The sequence below is a fragment of the Sciurus carolinensis genome, chromosome 7 (assembly GCF_902686445.1).
Source record: "Sciurus carolinensis chromosome 7, mSciCar1.2, whole genome shotgun sequence".
Classification (NCBI taxonomy): domain Eukaryota; kingdom Metazoa; phylum Chordata; class Mammalia; order Rodentia; family Sciuridae; genus Sciurus; species Sciurus carolinensis.
The window spans coordinates 78,165,896-78,185,048 of NC_062219.1; the positions used below are offsets into that span (position 1 = coordinate 78,165,896).

The 19,153-nt window shown below is 36.3% G+C and overlaps 1 protein-coding gene and 1 non-coding gene across 3 annotated transcripts in view; one reads left to right on the forward strand and one right to left on the reverse strand.

The window, feature by feature from the left end:
- Me1 (malic enzyme 1) overlaps window positions 1-19,153 on the forward strand; it is a 196,757-nt gene that overhangs the window by 73,608 nt on the left and 103,996 nt on the right. For both annotated transcript variants that reach the window (XR_007109440.1, XM_047558063.1), the window contains exons 4-5: window positions 732-807; window positions 10,800-10,961. Coding sequence is in view for 1 of the 2 variants with exons in the window: in XM_047558063.1 (XP_047414019.1) it covers window positions 732-807; window positions 10,800-10,961 (238 nt within the window). In the remaining variant the exon portion in view is untranslated. The remainder of the gene's footprint in view (window positions 1-731; window positions 808-10,799; window positions 10,962-19,153) is intronic.
- Trnav-cac (transfer RNA valine (anticodon CAC)) lies at window positions 9,476-9,548 on the reverse strand. Its single transcript has one exon. It is a non-coding gene; the product is annotated as a tRNA-Val (tRNA).

Consider the following 19,153-nt stretch of genomic DNA (forward strand, 5'->3'; position numbering starts at 1 on the left):
TAAATAACATGAATTGCAAATTCACCAATGAAAGAATCAAGTGAGCTTTACATGAAGGAACTATTCAGCATTAGTAAGTCACTTGAGCCATCTTTAATATGTATTCTCATCTTCATATGTAAAAATGTAATAAATGGAATATATGTTGGAAATACCTATTTATGTGTGCTTCATGTTATTTTTCAAAATGGTTTTATATAATTTTATAAAAGACTGCTTAAATTCTCTATATGAAAGTAGTGAATTATTTAATGAAAATATTTTAAAAACATGTTAAATATCAAAAAATATTTTTAGATATTTTCATTAAATAATTAGCTGGGTGTGGTGATGCATGCCTGTAATTCCAGCAATTTGGGGAGACTGAGGAGGGAGGATCACAAGTTTGAGACCATCCTCAGCAAATTAGTGAGACCCTGTCTCCAAAATAAAAGAGGGAAAAAAAAAAGGAAGATTTAGTTCAGTGGTAATGCACACCCCTGTGTTTGATCCTTTGGTATCACCAAAAAAAAAAAAAAAAAAAAAAAAAAAAAAGAATAAATTTACCATAAAGTTTGTTGTCAATATATTAATATACTTTCTTTTTTACTCCTAATCCTTATATTTTAAAGGACATAATTTTCACTAGTTTTAATCAAATGGAGATTATTAATAAACTTTAAAAATATAAATGTTCAGGATAGTTTGATAGGTCTAAGAAAATTAAAACTACTTCTTTTTTTTCCTCTCAGAGGTCTCTTTATTAGTATCCATGATCGAGGGCATATTGCTTCAATTCTTAATGCTTGGCCAGAAGATGTCATCAAGGTAAGTTACCAGATTTTTCCACTGAGGCAATTTATTTGTTCTCTTTTCTGTCCCATGGGATAGTTAGATGATATTGATAATTTTCAAGGCATTAGGTAGCATTCACTGACTTTTAAAGTGAATATCACTTAATTTATAGCCCTTTGAGTTTTGCATAATGGATTAATTTTTATTCTGAAGCTATTTAGGTAGTTTCCTCATTATTTATGTCTCATTTCTTAGTATTTCTTTATTCAGGTTAAGTGATAATATATATGTTGAAGATGCACCTGAATTTATTTAAGCAAATGATTATCTGCTGTATTTAACCATCTACTAAGAGGGTCCAAGTAGGCAAAATAAATCTGTTAATTCATTTCTTCATCATTATGACCTCAAGTAAGTAGCTCATCTGACTTCCTTCTGTGTGTGAGCTAATGACAATGAAAGTAATAGTAGTACTGACATTTGATTGCTTTCTGTGTGAAATATTGTAGTGGATTGCCTCTTAACAGTTACCATGATAATTAAGTGAGGAAGGGAGGTCACTGGTAGGTTACATGTTAATGTGTGTCCTGTGGGGAATTGAGTACAAGTTGCAGATCTGTCCCCCAGAGGCCCTGATCTTAAACATGATCCTAAACCACTTTTCTTGTCTGAGGGAGATGAGGTATACTTGTTCTCCCTTTGGCTCCATTTTCCCTTTTTGTGGAATTCCCAGCAATGTTGTAGTGTCTTTTAAGACTAAAATTGAATAAATTGGTGTCTTTTAGTGGAGAGCCTCTTTAACTCTGACTTTTCAAATGTGACTCCTTTAATGATTTTGTCCAAGCACTTGTGACTAGAATTATTAAGTTTGGTTCTCTAAGTTTCATGCTAGTCAATCTTCGTTAAGTAAAGTATTTTTCACTATTTCCATTCTCCCCAGTTTTTAATTTTCCCTCCCATATAGACTGACCTGTCCACAGATCCTATTCTTAGCAGCTATTCTAAGAAATGTGTTAATTCATAAATGTGTGATCATCTAAGAAGGCCATTTACATTTTAACTTGGAATCTAGAGGATTTTACAAATCAACAAGTCAGTCATGAGTGGAGGCACACACCTGTAACCCCAACAACTTGGGAATGTGAGGCAGGAGGATCTCCAGTTAAGAGGCCAGCCTGGGCAACTCATCAAGATTCTTGTCTTAAAATAAATAGAAAGTTTTGGGAATGTAGCTCACCCTTGGGTTCAACCCCAAGCACCACTGTTTCTGTCAGCTTCCCCCCCCAACACATAAGAGGGTTTATTAAGCAAACAGAGTGTCTCCCTGCAGGGTAAGAGAGAAAATGAGAGGAAGAGAAATGGTGCATGCTACAGAGAGTGGAAAAGCGAGGAGGAGAGAGAAAGCAAGTCAGGGGGAGAGAAAAGCAAGAGAAAAGATGGCGGAGTAGCTACCCTGAAGCAGTTGAATTCTGCCGGGCTAACGGGGACCAATAATGGAGAAGGATACTTGCAAGCTGACTGATGAACCAATAGCTAGCTAGGATGTTCACAGACTGACAGTAGTTGGGAGGTGGGGAATGGCTGCAACGGAAAGGGTGGGGAGAGCAGTTTTCTATTACATTCCCCCGTTTCTGTTTTTATAAGAAAATCTTTTGTTCTCCAGTTCTTTCCCCGCCTTATCTCTCCTTCCTGCCTAAGTGACTGGGGCTGGTTTTGCAGGGGAGATGTAAAAAGTCCATTCTCCCAGGGGCAGTCTTCAACTTCCAGTCTTCCAGAGGCAGATGGCTTTCATGGACTTCATTTCCTTGATTTGACTGATCCCCTATTTCTACACTAACTGCCTGACCCCAATTCTGGCTTCATTCACCCCTCTAATTTTAGGAACTCCTTATTGCTGTGGGGAAACGGGGGTGATGACCAACTGGCTTCTTCGAGCTGGAAGGGGGCAGCGTGGGGCAAACAGTTTGGAGTTCCCTTTTTAGAAATTGGGTTAATTGAGGGTCCATGGTAGAAGTCTGGCTGGGGAAGAGCAGGTTGTAAAGGCATCTGGGGGTGGGTGCTTCTATGAGTGAACAAAAAGCCATGAGTACTGAAATGAGACTAATACAATATAAATGTTGCAGAATCTGGAACATGCCAATGAATATCATAAAGATGACAGAAGTCAATTCCTCACCAGGGGGTGGAAGAACTGAGAAGTTGTTCTCATAACAAGGCCTAGCAAAGGCTGGAAAGGACAAGGCCTTTATTTGGGAACTTTAACATTGTCCAGGTTATCAGGAATGTAAACACAACATTTAAATCTTAATGTCATTGATGTAAAATATCCCTTTATTGGCATAACCTGTGTTTAGTAGAGATCTCTGTACTTTTGTTACTTAGGGCTAGATAATCATACTAGCAAACATAGATTAAGCCTACCTGTGTAGCTTAGGAAGGTCTGCAGGCCTTAAACTGACTGAAAACTTCTGACTCTGGCAGTTTCTCTTGATAGTTATCAGGCACATTTGCCTAAGAATCTCTCTTTTGTAGCTTTTAGTCTTTATTCTAGTGAGCTAACACAAGTGTACATCTTAAGTTACATTTAACTATTATTTCTTTGAAATGCCCAAGAATGGCTATAACCTGTTCCTGTCTGTTAAAGAGTCAGCTGAGTTCCCACAGGGGTCACTCATAGAGAATTCAAGAGCAGCTTCTTAGCTCCATTAGTGCCATTGGTTAGGCAGGGTCTCCTTGATGAGGTAGCTTCCCTTGGAATCATTAGGGGTGTCTCCCTTTTTCCATGACCCTCCTCTGCAGCATGTGCACTGAGTGTCTTTTCATTTTCTAGTGGCCTCATCAATCTCCTTGATAAGGAGGTTGTGTGACCCACCCAGAATTGCAAAGCTCCTTAGAGAAGTCCTCTTGTTCCCTGGGTTCAGGCTGTCTTTGAGGGCAAGACCCAAATATGGACTTTTCTTGGCCTCTGTATTTAATCTCAATCTCTGAGTTTGATCTTAACCATCCAGCAAGCCAGTCTCACCAGTCATAAAGTAAGAGTACTGGGCTTTAACTTCAATGTCTATAACTTTATAGTTATTTACCCCCTTTTATCTAATTGGGGTCTACATTATCTGTCCTATAGGTGATGGCTTTTCAGGTTAATCTATGGTATACTTTTGCAAAATATCAGGCAACAGTTAGAGTTTACAAGGAAAATACAAAATGGAATCACCAACGGTAAAACATTCAGTTCGTGCAATAGCTATCTTAAATTTTGACTGAATTATTCATTATATCCCCTGTGTGAGATCACAGTAATCTTTACAACAAACTTCAGACTTTTGAACACAACTTTAAATGAGTTAAATGAGTTTAAATGGCTTACTTTGGAGCCATTCTAATATGCAGCAGGTTGTGAGGCAGAGCTTATCTCAGGTAAGGCAGGGCTTTTCCCAAATCTTAGGTAAAATGTTCTAATCCTGAAGCTAATTTTTTCCTCTTTTACCTTGACCAGCATGACCAAATTCTCAAGTTCAGTGAGGGGCAAAGGAGTATTAGAAAATAAAGGTTTTGAAGATTTTGAAGATTAAGCTGAGATCAGATGGAGCTGGAAATGCAGATCTAAAGAGTTACGTTGGCAGTCTTTATATATGTATGTAAGCATTATTCTTTGTTTTCAGGAAAGTTACAGAGACTAGGACATTACCATAACTTTTTTGAGAGCTGCAAAGTGCAATGTTGGGAGCTCTGTATAGCTCTCAAGGAAGTTCACTGTCCAAAGTCATGAGGTCAGAGACCCCAATCTCAATCACTGTTGTCCCATTTTTGCTACTGTGCATTACACTTTCTTAAATGTCATTTTAAGAAGTTTATATATATTGACTCCTGAGTCTATATGAATATTAGTTAACACAATTTAACATTATATCTAAAACATGAATTAAAGAAATGCTGAGAGAGCTTTTAACTGTCCTTTTGTGTGGCAAAGTGGCAAAATGCTTTCGTGTTTGACCTTTAAACAAATCAGGCTCTCAATAACTTTTAGAAATACATTTAACAAATTTTACATATACCCTATTGATGACAGGTCCTATAATAGAGCATTAAATGATAGGTTTACCATTACAGACAAGTTTAATTTGGAGAATAGCAGCTTGATAAATTTTCTGCTTTAAAGGCTTGTACACCTGGAAAATATGAACACATTTAATATATAAAGAATAATGTTTTTAAGTATGGTACTCCATGGAATAACTTTGTAAATTAATCAGATGTCTCTAACAAACACGTTTGAGTAATCCCATACATGTCAACTCTCATTCACTCGTCTTATTGTAAAAAAATCCAAGATATCAGAGCAAGTGTAAAAAACCAAGATATCAGACAAGTGTACCAACAGTATTTGCCATCTCTTTCCTGTTGAAGAAAAGTCCTAGAAAAATTGATGTTAGACATTTTATAAACATCAACATTTTATTAGTTTGACCACCTAGAGACTTGAGTTAATTTTACCTCTATTACTTTACCCAATTTAAGTTGAACCTTTTTAAATCACGTGAATTAAAAGTATTTGGATCCATTTTTTAAATTTTAATTTTTATGTGCGCTTATATTTAACACAAAAGCAAAGGCCTTGCAATGTTTATCTCCATTGCAATGTAACAGATGTTCAAAAATAACTCGAGTTGGATAAAAAGAACTGATCAAAAATCATTAACCTAGGTATGTAGGATCAAAATTGTGAGCTCAAAAATATAGCATTTAAGAAAAACAAAAGTCCTAGAAGAAAAATGATAATGGCCATTAATTATAGCATGAGAAAATGAGAAAGAGAGAAGAGGTGAAAGGGAGAGAAAAAGTATTCTGAGTTGCAGCCCAGGAGAAATTTAAAATGGACACTTTTTTCCCTTGGGTTTGAAACTGGTCTCCCACTGAGCATTCTGGCTTCCTCCACTTACATTTCAATGTAAGCCTTGACTAAGATCTGGATGTGAAAGGAACTAACAGTTTCTAGCAGAAACTTGATGCCTCTGGCATTTTAACCCTTTTTCCTGGTTAGTAATCAATTCAGGTTTGGATGCAGAAAATTGTGAAACATTATCTCCCACTACTTGTGGGGAATGGGGCTGCTATATCATACTCCTTACTGGGACATGCCACTGATGGTTGGGCCGGTTACTCCCTCCACACTGGCGTATGTGGGACCTCGTGGCAGGAGGACTAGGTGGGCTGGGCTGGTGAATGGAAGCAGAAAAAGCTGAGCCGAAGTTGGAGGAGGAGGAGGGATTAAGAGGGGGAGAAGAAGGAGGCGTTTGAGTTTGCAGGAAGAGCCAAGAAGCAAGAAGGAAGAGACTTGAAGATAAGGAATCCCTTTCCATCTGCCCACTCGCTCACAGAAGCTGTGTGCAGTTACACAAGCGAATTTTGATGGCTTTAAGCCGGGGGTCAGGCAAAGGGTTGAATCTGCCAGAATGGAGGACCCAGATCCCATGGTGGAGACTGATACAGCTGAGTCTGTGGCCAGGCCATCCCAAGGCCACAGAGTAGTCGGCTGGAGTTGAGGAGGCAGCACGTTGATTGTGTCGTCACACAAGCACCAGTGTGTGCCAGGCAAAAGCCGAGGAGAGTTGAGGACCTGATATCAGGGTTTTTGAGTGCAAGTGCAAGCAGGAGCGTGAGATGAGCCTCAACCCTGAGAGAGAATCTCCACCATAAAATCAGGAATCCACCCGGCAGATAAGACTGACTAAGGGGCCAGCCGTAACTATAAAAGTTGTGGCTGGGGGTACCCCCACACCTCAGCCGCCTCGAGAGCCCCGGACACGCGACTGTTGCTTCTCAGGTCAGCAGAGGTGTGTTTAAGTGGTCTAGAGTGGGGACCTATCTAAGGGAACTCACCAATCCAAAGTCTGGTGTTGCATGCAAAAAGCTGAGTGTCCAGGCGAATGGAAGGTGGGGCTGTGTCTGGGGGGCACTGGGGCTCAGATGGGTTTCCACTTGCTTAAGAGACAGTGGAAGGACCCATCCTGAGTCACGGCACCAATGTAAGGGGTCCCACGAAAACTACGCTGGACAAGGGAAATGACATAAGAGGGTTTATTAAGCAAACAGAGCGTCTCCCTGCAGGGTAAGAGAGAAAATGAGAGGAAAAGAAAGGGAAAGAGAAAGGGTGTGCGCTAGAGAGAGTAGAAAAGCAAGGCGAAGAGAGAAAGCAAGTCGGGGGGAGAGAAAAGCCTCTGTCAGCTTTTTTGTTGCTGCAACCAAAGGACAGTTTTAGAAGAGGAAAAGATTTTTTGCCTTCATGATTTCAGAGGTCTCAGTCCATAGTTGGCTGACTCAGGTGCTCTGTGACCTAGGTGAGGCAGAACATCACGACAGAAGGATGTGGCAGAGGAAAGCAGCTCAGAACACAGCAACCAGGAAGCAGATTTCTGCTTACTGGAAACAAAATATAAACCCCACAGAGTTTCTAGAGAAGAAGAAAAGAGGAAGAGTTCTGCATTTAGTGAGCTGGGTGGGAAACATAGACTTTGGGAAGGGGAAAGAAGGAATAAAGGCAGGAAGAGCTGGGGCTTATGCCTGTAATCCCAGTGCCTCCGAGGCTGAGGCAGGAGGATTGCAAGTTTAAAGTCACCCTCAACAGCAGTGAGGCACTAAGCAACTCAGTGAGTCCCTGACTTTAAATAAAATACAAAATAGGGCTGAGGTTGTGGCTTGTTGGTCGAGTACCCCCGAGTTCAATCCCTGGTTACCTCTACCCTGCCAAAAAAGGAAGGAAGAGTGCATCCATATTTCATGCAAATAGTTTCTGTTCGGGTAATGCCCAGGTAATATTTTATATTGTGGGGTGGAGATGTGATTTCTGAAACACAGACATCATTTACAGAATTGTGGTTCTCTTATTGAGATTAATCCTGATGTGACTTGATTACTTTCCAAAAATATCTGCTTTATTTTTTCTTAAAAGGAGACAAAGTAGGTAAAAACGAACAAGAGAATGCTAATTTAATAATAAACTGCCTACATGACAAAAATATTTTATTTCAGAATTTTTTCACTATTTAAATATAATCTTTAATATTGAAATATTTATGAATTAATGCTATTAATGTATGTTTGTAATAAGGCATAAACCAAGCTAAAGTAGTATTTTATTTCAAAATATTTCAAAAACTTTCCAAACTACTACTTAAATATAAATGTCTGTATATTTCATATAATTAATTAATAGTGCTAGATGAGAGAACAAGTTAGAGAATAAAAGCTATGAAAAAATGGAAAATAATAGCTTCTTTTGACTTTAAGACGTACATTTTTAAAATGTTTAGTTGTAGAAGGACACAATATCTTTATTTTATTTATTTATTTTATGTAGTGCTGAAAATCAAAACCATTGTCTCACATGTGCTAGTTAAGTACTCTACCACTGAGCCATGACCCCAGCCCAAGACGTACATTTCATTTAACATAAATGTGCTATTAAAAAATGAATGAATTTCAAAATATACTCTATTACCATGTATATCTAAAAAGATCAAATAAAAAATGTAGAAAAGCAAGAAAAACTCAAAAAAGTTTTGATTTCTTAAAATACCCTTTTCAAAAAATTTGAAACTGAAGAAAATTAAAAGATGCAACACTCTGAGTTTAAGTGCGTTTAATGAGACCTGGAATGTAATTAAATTATTGAAGTCATAACTAATTTATATTACAATGGTACTTTTCTTATAAAACATAAAAATATGTATAAGTATAGGCAGGCCAACTGGACGTTTCTTGTATATAGAAAACACAGAAGTATTTGTTATTACTGATATATAAAAGTCCCTCTGTGATTATTTATTTATAATTTATTTCTCTAATAGTTGTTTTATCTTTTAAAAAATATCTTTAGTTGTAGATGGACACAGTGCTTTTATTTCACTTATTTATTTTTTTGTGGTGCTGAGGATTGAACCCAGTGCCTCACATGTGTGAGGCAGGTGCTCTAGCACTGAGCTACAACTTCAGCCCCATTGTTTTTATCTTTTCTACCTGAAGTCAGAGGTGAGTTAATCCAGTGATATCAGATTCTATTTGCCAAAAAAAAGCACATAACATTGACTCATTGCAGTTAAGGAAAATTTTTTCAAAGATGAACATGTGGAATATGTAAAAATAATTCTCACTTCTCAAATATATTTACTTTTAAAGTAATTTTTAAAGAGTGGCATAAATATAGGTGAACAGGATATTAAATAGAGCTGAAGAGTGTATTTAAAAATATATTCTGCAACATAATAGGGTGGAAAAGCACTGTCCTGAGAGTGAACATAGCCAGGTTCTAGTGCTTTGATATTAATTAGGTAACTTATCTTGAGCAAATTATTTCAGTTCTCTGATCTTCAGTTTCCTAATCTGTAAAATAAGATGAGTAGAAAGAATGTACTCTAGATTCCTCCTTTCTTCTAAAATGTCGTGACTATATATATTAGTTCTGATTATAGTAATGATACATATAGTATGCATATATGTATACACACAAGATTTTTAATGTATCAGGTACTTTGGTAAATTCTTCATGTGTCATGATTTCATTTTTGGAATTGTATATTTATTCAGTCGACATACTTCCTGATTGTTCACTGTGTACCATGTGCTATGCTAAATGCTAGTGATGAACAAAACAGCTGGTTCCTAATTTTATACAGCTACTCTGAAAAGTACTTTTTTTTTTTTTTGGTGGTGCTGGGGATTGAACCCAGGGCCTTGTGCTTGTGAGGCAAGCACTCTACCAACTGAGCTATATCCCCAGCCCTGAAAAGTACTTTTATGGTTCCCATTGTACAAAGAAATAAAAGTTTAAAATGACTGCTTCATCCAAGTCAAATAAATGATATTTTTTTCAAGGCTTCATGGGTAATATGAGTGTAGCGTTTTGTAAAATGCCTAATAAATTGTTTTTCATAGGATTAGTTCTACTTAAGCTGGGAGTGGTGGGCCATGCCTGTTATTCCAGTTACTCAGGATCCTAAGACAGGAAAATCACAGGTTTGAGACCAGCCTGGGCAACTTAGTGAGACCCTATCTCAAAATAAAAGTGAAAAAGAGCTGGGGGTGTAGTGGTAGAGCACCCTGGGTTTTCTGCTCTGGGGGCGGGGGGATTAGTTTTGCTTAAACACTCAAGGTAATTAGAAATAAACCAAACAAAATCGACCAAGTCTAATGGAAGATGATCAGTTATAGATGTAGAAGACTGTGCTGGGCATGTTTGAAAGATAGCAGAACTGTATCAAGAGGCTATAGAAATTAAAGAGGATGGGTCAAAATTGTGGGAAAACAGAAGAATGGTGCCAGGATGCATAAACTAACGTTCAAAGCAGAGTTATGGCCTCCTCAGTTTACCTAGGAAACATGCAGCACTCAACCTTGGGCACTACTCTAATTGTACTCAAAAGGGATATGACTAGTTTCAAAGCCACCTTAAATTTCACTTTGATTCCCAATTTGAACTCTTATTTCCCTGTACTTTTTTCATTTGCCTCTCTTGACTGAAGATTAAATTATTTGGATTATTTGAATCTTTATGTGCACACCTTCTCTTCTTTCTTCAATAGCCTAATTAAGTATGCATTTGTAAAATATTTAAATGTGTTTAAATTAAATTTATTTTTCTCCATTCTTGCACAATGGCCATCATAAAATATTTTCAGGTATATTCAATTGATGTTTTCTTTTTTTTCGGTACCAGGGATTGAACCCAGAAGTGCTTAATCACTGAGCCATATCCCCAACCCTTTTTATTTTTTATTATGATACAGGGTCTCTCTAAGTTGCATAGGGCCTTGATAAATTGTTGAGACTGACCTCAAACTTGTGATCCTCCTACCTCAGCCTCCCAAATTACTGTGATTACAGGCATGTGCCACAACACTTGGCCTCAATTTGTTTTCTAACAGCTTAATTTTCATTACATGAATATTACTTTAAGAAAAAGAGACCAGAAGTTGAATCCCAGAATTTGCAAAACTCTATTAATAGATTATTTTTCTTTTTTTCTCTAGGCTATTGTAGTGACTGATGGAGAACGCATTCTTGGCTTGGGAGATCTTGGCTGTAATGGAATGGGCATCCCTGTGGGTAAATTGGCACTATATACAGCTTGTGGCGGGGTAGATCCTCAACAGTGTCTGCCTGTCATTCTGGACGTGGGTACAGAAAATGAGGTAAACATTTTAGGTTTATAAGGCAGCTATGTACCTTAAAAAATGGCACCAATTCTTGCATTTTGAATTTATTCTATGAGTTATTTCATGAAATTTATTTTGGTTTTCCTTCTCTCCTCAAATCTGCCCCCAGCATTTATGAGAAAATTATTCTCTCTGTTCTCCTTTCTCCATCTATAATGTGTTTAATCTTTTATCAGCTCCCTTGGTGTTTTATGATGCTTTGATATATACATACACCATATGTGTGTGTTTGTGTTTAAGATATTATAGTTTCTTTTTAAAATTATTATTTTCACATTATGCAGAAGATAATCCCATAGGTCTTAGTAAATTTGATTAGTGCAAAATCTTATTCTAAAAGTTTATATTGATCTTGCGGTAGAGGATTTGTTTTTAGATATACATGACAGTAGAGTGTATTTTGATATATTATACATACGTGGAGTATAACCCATTCCAGTTAGGATCCCATTTTTGTGGTTGTACATAATGTAGAGTTACACTGGTTGTGTATTCATTTATGAGCACAGGAAAGTTATTCCTGATTCATTCTACTGTCTTTCCTATTCCCATCCCCCTTCCCTTCCCTCATTCCCCTTTATCTAATCCAGTTAACTTCTATTCTTCCCTTCCCTGCCTTCCTTGTGGGTTAGCATCCACATATCAGAGTTTTTTGAAACTGGTTTATTTCCCTTAGCATTATGTTTTCCAGTTTCATCCATTCACTAGCAAATGTTGTAATTCCATTCTTTTTTATGGCTGAGTAATAGTCCATTGTGTATATATACCACATTTTCTTATCTATTCATCTGTTGAAGGGACCTAGGTTGGTTCCATAGTGTAACTGTTGTGAATTGAGCTGCTATAAATATTTATGTGCTGTCTCTCTTGGATATAAACCAAGGAGTGGGATAGCTGGGTCAAATGGTGGTTCCATTCCAAGTTTTCTGAGGAATCTCCATACTGCTTTCCAGAATGGTTGCACCAATTTGCAGTCCCACCAGCAATGAATGAATGCACCTTTTCCCCCACATCCTCGCCATCATACTTGTTTTTTTAATAATTACCATTCTGACTGGAGTGAGATGAAATCTTAGTGTAGTTTTAATTTGCATTTCTCTTAATTTTTAGAGATGGGTTAGTTGTTTTTTTGGTGTCAAGTTTTTTGAGTTCTTTGTATATCCTGGAGATTAATGCTGTATTGAAATGTGGGTGGCAAAGATTTTTTTCATTCTGTAGGCTCTCTGTTCACTCTCTTGACTGTTTCCTTTTCTGTGAAGAAGCTTTTTGATTTGTTGATTGTGGATTTTACTTCTTGTGCTTTGTGTTGAGGAAATTGGATCCTGAGCCAACATGATGGAGAATTGGGCCTACTTTTTCTTCTTGTAGGTACAAGGTCTCTGGTCTAATGCTTAGGTCCTTAATCCACTTAAGAGTTGAGTTTTGTGCAGGGTGAGAGAGAGGGTTTCAATTTTAATCTACATATGAATTTCCAATTTTCCCAGCATTTGTTGAAGAGGCTGTCTTTTCTCCAGTATATATTTTTTAAAAATATTTTTTAGATGTTGATAGACCTTTATTTTTATTCACTTATTTGTATGTGGTGCTGAGAATCGAATTCAGTGCCTCATACATGCTAGGCAAGTGCTCTACAACTGGGCTATGACCCCAGTCCCTCCAGTGTATTTAAAAAAAACAAACAAAGTTTTTTTTGTAGTTGTATATGGACAGCATGCCTTTATTTTATTTATTTATGTGTTTTTATGCAGTGCTGAGGATTGAACTCAGTGCCTTGCACATGCTGGGCAAGCTCTCTGCCACTGAGCTACAGTCCCAGCCCTCTGCAGTATGTTTATGGCGCCTATATCTAGTATGAGATAACTGTATTTATGTGAGTTGGTCTCTGTGAATTCTATTCTGTTCATTGCTCTTCATGTCTATTTTTGTGCCAATACCTTGCCACAATACTATAGCTCTGTAGTACAGTATAAGATCTGGGATTGTGATGCATACTGCATCACTTTTCTTGCTAAGGTTTGTGGTCTTTGGTTAACTCTTAATTAACGTGATGGAAAATAGAAAAATACTTGAAATGAACTGAGTTGCCAACTTGTAGTTTTATCTTTCATTCTAAAATTTTATTCTTTTTTTCTTTTAGCCAAAACATTCCTATATTAATTTTTAATCTATTCACTTCGTGAATCTCTCCTAGTTTTATACTTCATAATAAAAATATAAAAAGTGTAGGTAACACCTCTTAGTTTCTTATTCAGAATAACCTAACCAAACTAGATGCTTGAATCAAAACTAGATGCTTTTAAACTGCAAATTACAGTTTCCTCTTTTATCATGAAAATAGAAAAGGAATTAGTTCTCACTCTCTTATAAAGTCAATTTGCCTGCCTACCTTTAAATCTCTGCAGCTTTTACATAAGGAAATTTAGAAAAAAAAAAGACACCATAATCGAACCATAAAAGTACATAAAAGTATGCTCTTCTTCAAACCAGGCAGTGTGATGTACACCTGTAGTCTCAACTACTCAGGTGGCTGAGGCTAGAGGATTACTTAAACCCAAGGAGATCAATGTCAACCTGCAAAACAAGACATGTTCTGAAAACAAAAACACAAACACTTATTTTTCTCATAGTTCTGGAGGCTGGAAATTGGAGATCAAGGTGTTGGCAGGGTTGGTTTCATTTAAGATTTTTCTCCTTGACTTGTAGATGGCCATTGACTGCAAACTTAATGACTTAAAACAATATAAATGTATTTCCTTGTAATTCTGTAGGTCACAAGTCCAATACATGCCTGCAAAGGCTAAATCATAAAAGGTATCAGTAGAACTACATTGCATTTCCTTGCCTTTTTCTGGTTTCTAGATTGCCTTTCTTCCTTGGTTCATGACTCTTTTTATCCATTTTTATCCATTTCCAGTGTAGTAGTATCTCTCAGAGGTTGCTTCTGTCTTAAATTACATTTTCTGATTTCAACCAGGAAAGATTTTCTAATTTTTAGTATTCATCCCTATCACGTCTGTATGTCTCCTTTGGCTCTTAAGGGTAACGTATTTACAGGTTCATGAGATTCAGATGTGGCATTCTTTCGGGGAGGAGTGGGATGTCATCATCTCCTTTTCAGCTCTCCTTTACTTCTAGCATTTATCCTTTTATACTGTGGAGGTTGCTTGCCACTTCGCATGAGTAATCCTGCATTATAATGATTACTTAGTTGTTATAGTAAAACCAGGGCAGAGAAGATTATACTTCAGATCACAGGCTTTTGATTTGAAATGTCTCATGCTTATTTTTACCAGCCTTTACCTCATTTTCTCTAAATTGGAAGGTGATAATGGATTTTATCAAGAATTTATTTTCTGAGACACCATATTGATGCCTTGGGAAAAGAATAGGGTCTTCAGTATAATTTTTTAAACCCTGTTACTAGCAGGAACTCCTTGAAGCTTGTGATATATTTTAGAAATACACATTATATAGCCCAAAATAGAAAAATTATTTACATGAGACAGGAACCTATTAGAAAATAGAATGGTTTGATTTCAACTGAACAAAAGTGTTAAATGAGTGGTTCTCAATATATATATTACATGGACCAGCCAGTTCAGAATTGCCAGGAATGTTTGTTAAGAGTGAAAAATCCTGCACTGCACTCCAGATATACTGAATCACAACTGAATTTCAGTCATTTTAATTTCTAGCACTTTTTAACAGATGCTGGCTCATATGTGTTCTGACATTTTAAAACTTTTTTAGAAATGTGATGGTTGTTTTGCTTAATGTTACTGATGATATGAGCTGGCAAAATAGCAAAAAATATTTACTCGTTCTCTTTGGAATTTTTTTTTCACTTGTAAATAGTAACAAAGACAATTATTTTCTGTATATTGTAAAAGAAAATTTAAAATGAATACTTATGTGGGAAATACGATATGGCAGGTAAAGCTGTATATAACATATAGAGAGCCCTTTCAAACGAATGAGAAAATGTCAGATGCCCAATATTAATTGCTAAGGACATGTGAACACAGATAGTTTACAAATTAAGAAGTAAACATGGTCAGTAAATTTTTAAAAAGCTCAACACGAGGTTCTGGTGCACCTTCACACAGTAGGGTGATGACAGATAACATTAATGTGCTGTGTATTTCAAAAAGCTAGAACAAAGGGTTTTGACTGTTTTTACCACAAGTGATAAAAATTTGAGGAAAAAAATTTGAGGAAATACATATGTTTAACTTAAACATGAACAATATCTACATATATTGAAAGATTACATGATACCCCAGTAATATGTGCCATTTTAATGTTTTGATGTATCAGTTAAAAATAAATTACCAAGTGGATTAGACAAAGGCAAATGAAGGGAAGGGAGGGGGATAGGAACAGGAAAGACAGTAGAATAAATTGAACATAACCTTCTATGTTCACATGAATATACCACCAGTGAAACTCTGCATCATTTGCAACCACAAGAATGGGGCCCTAACTAGTATGTTATCCTCCATGTATGTATAATACATCAAAATACACTCTACTTTCGTGTGTATCTAAAAAGAACAAATAAAAGAATCAATTAACACTTAAAAAGAAAGTTCAATAAATTAGAAAAGAAGATAAATAACTATTGGATAAATTTTTGTACCTACCTCCCACACATACATATATTTAACACATCTGTATGTGAATTTATTATATCTTATTATATTTGTATGTATATTTCACATGCATTTTTATGTTAATAGCTTACTGGAGGTTATAGCTAAATAGGCATACTTGTTATATACCACTTGAGGGGATGTTAATTTGTTCATTTGTTTTAGGAGGATAGTGTTCCAATATGAATGTTATCTCTCAGCATGAGAACTTTCACCATGTATTCCTTTGTGAAAATGGGTCATAAAATAGTCCATCCTAATATCCCAAATTTGGACAAAACTATGATACATAGACATAAAGAAGAGGACCCAGAAGAATGTACATGAAATTGTTAATGGTGGGTAGTTGTGAATCAGTAGATTATTGGTACTCTTTGATTTTAATTTTAGTTTTAGTATTCTTAAATATTTCTTATAGGTGTATGTTGCTTTCATCATGTTAAAAAATAAAATAAATTAAACATAAAATATTGAGAATTTTTTTTTTTTATTTCTCAGAAACTTCAGATTAGAAAGGTAGAAATGTCAGAGCCAAGAACAAGGTGAGAGTTGATGAGAATTTCTATCATTGATTACTATTAAACTCTAATAAATGAATACTTCAGATATATAAATACAAGTATCTGAAATAGGATGGTATTAACAAATAAGATGATGAGTATACTTACTAATACATACCCTCCTTAGCTCCTTTGAGCTCTTATATTTCCATATGCTTCATTCTTTACTCTTTTTTCCCCTAATTTTTTTCTTTTTCTCATATTTGTCAGTCTTAAGTCTTCAGTGACACAACATGCATTTAGTGTGACACCTAGTGCTAAAGGAGATCTAACCTTTTTTAAAGTGCTTGCTCAGCTCGAACAAAAAGATTGATTGATTGGTGCCATAATTTCTTCCAGAGAGTATGGGAACTGAGTGATTTAAGGGGACATTTCCTTTTTACTCTACAGATGTCTGTTTTGTTCTTATCTTCTTCAAGGAGAATACATATTCATTTATTTTATAAATTAAAAATAAACAAAGAAATAATCATACTTTGGGGAAAAAAGTGCTTATTTAGTACTAAGCCTTTAATTTATTCTCCATCAAAGATTTATTGAGCATTGGTTCCTGGCTACAAGAAGTTCTTAATATCACTTCTTTTTATGCCAGGTTACTTGGTCTAATGGAGCCATTATAAAAACTGAGTAATCTTGTTAAAGAGCTTTTGGTGTATATTAACTTTTTGTCAGCCAAGTCTCCAAGACTGCACTTATTTTTTAAGACTTATCTTAATGTTCTTAATTAAAATTATAAAAAATTAAACAGTACTTTTTGATAGGGACATTGTTGTGATTGAAAAAATATAATAACTTTATGATTTAATTCAAAAGCTGTATCTTGTTCATAAATTTTTGTGATTGACTTTACATTCTAGTCAGACTTCTTTATAGTATTCACTTTAATTATTAGCGTGGGAAAGAGTGGGAGAAAAAAGAAGGGGAACATGTAACATTTTTTCTCAACTGTATTTTTTTTTCTAATCCACATTTTATAAGTCTAAATATATTCCAGACATGGACAAAGTATTTTGATTTGGCAGCCATCAGTAGTAGCACATTGGCACTTAAACCTCAACTGCTCAGAAGCCTGCCAGTAGATTGTTTAAAGTTTTTATGCTTTAAAGAACAGCAGGGTTTTAAAACAGCACTTGGTTTCAGATTTTTATATTTCGTCTGAAATATGTTTATATGATTTAACATGTTAGCTTCCAGCTAGCCTTCACTTATCATTGTGCAGTATGTTACAAGTAAGGTGTATTGGCCAAATGATGACAATTCACAATGAAAGAGAGTGCTATTTGCAATTACACTAGGACAATAAGTGTGGACCTGGCATTTCTGATCGCTTTAAGTAAACTCTGATTCAGATGATTCAAATAGTTTCACTTCCTTAACAATATCACCACACCTGCAAAAAAATAATTTGCCAGTAACAGACCACCTTCAAACTCAATAGCTTAAAAAATTACTATTTTATTAATGTATATGACCCTGTGGATTAGTAGTTTGAAATGGGATGTATAGGAAAACTGGGGCATCCAAGACAGCTGTCGCTTTTTCCATTAGATTCTTACTATTCGTAAATAATTTATATTCCACATGCAAAATACACTCATCTCCATATTAGGAATTTGAAAGTTTCATCACAATAATAACAATAGGTCCAAACTTCAGAATCATGTCATCTAGTCAGATATAGATGCAAATGAGGTTTCTTGGGCTTTGCTTCTTTGTATGACTCTTTCCATATGTTCTAACACACCAAACATATACTAGTGTGTCAGGGATAGAATACAGCAATTAATGTACCCAATCAGAATTGGAGGAAGAGGAATCACATGGCTCTAAATAGTCTACAACCATTCTGAATTCTCACAGATATGTTATCAGGCCACCCACATGGGATGGGGAATATTCTTTCATTTGAGCCCAGTTCTGTTTCTCAGAGTGGATCCGTAGTTCATTATTCTTAGGCTCTTGGTTCTGCCTTCTAGGTTCTGGACTATCCTCTTCCTTTTCCATAAGAAATGGTTTGTTCAGCAACTGAATAATTTTCTCAGTCTGCTTCCCGCCTATGGAAAGTTGGGGACCCAGAGAAGTATTTTCATTTAAAAGTGTCTTTGTCCTGATTAATCCAAAGAAGTACATTGTTCTCAGAAACTTTTAAGACATTCTGTATATCCTATTATAATCTACTCCATTAGATGAAGACCCCATATACAGTTCTTTTCAAAAGAGACCAAGGTAGAAACTGGGACTGTAGCTCAGTGGTAGAGCCCTCACCTAGCATGTGGGAGGCCCTTGGTATGATCCCTAGCACAACAGCAAAACAGACCAAGGTGGTTTGTTAGGCTCTACTTTAAATCATTCAGAGGTTTCCAGAAAGCAGTGTTTTGTAGTTTGCAGCGTGCAGTTCTTAAACATATTCTGTTAAATATTTTCCTGTGAGTTGCGTGTTTGATAATGCTATTATAAATGGAAGTGTCCCAGGCACATGGGGAGCCGAAGCTCTGAAACTGGGCAGAATCTGTTCCTTGTCCTGCCCTGATGTTGAAGATTAAACATCAAGAAACACTGAAGCAAGAGGAAAAAGTTTTATTTGAAGGATAGGAGAGAGAGAGAGAGAGAGACGGAGGGATGGGTGGGGGACAGACTTCTCTAAAGAGGAGGAGATCCAAAGCTGGTGCCCAATGGAGTGGGGGTCTTGCTCCTTTTATAGATTTCAGGTTTCCTTTCTTCTCATGCCCCCTCCTCCTCTTATCTTGCCTGTATGTCCAAAAGTGACCTAAAGGGCAGGAAGAGAGCCATCCAGAGGATGGTTGCTTGTGTTGGAAAATGTGATCCTTCCCCTCCCCTGGAGGTTGTTAGCAACCAGGTGATGGGGAAGTGCTATCTACCCATTTCCTATCCTTTGATAATTAACTACCTGTCTTTTGCTCTGGTCTCAGCTCCAAGCCTCCATTCTTGTGTCCTG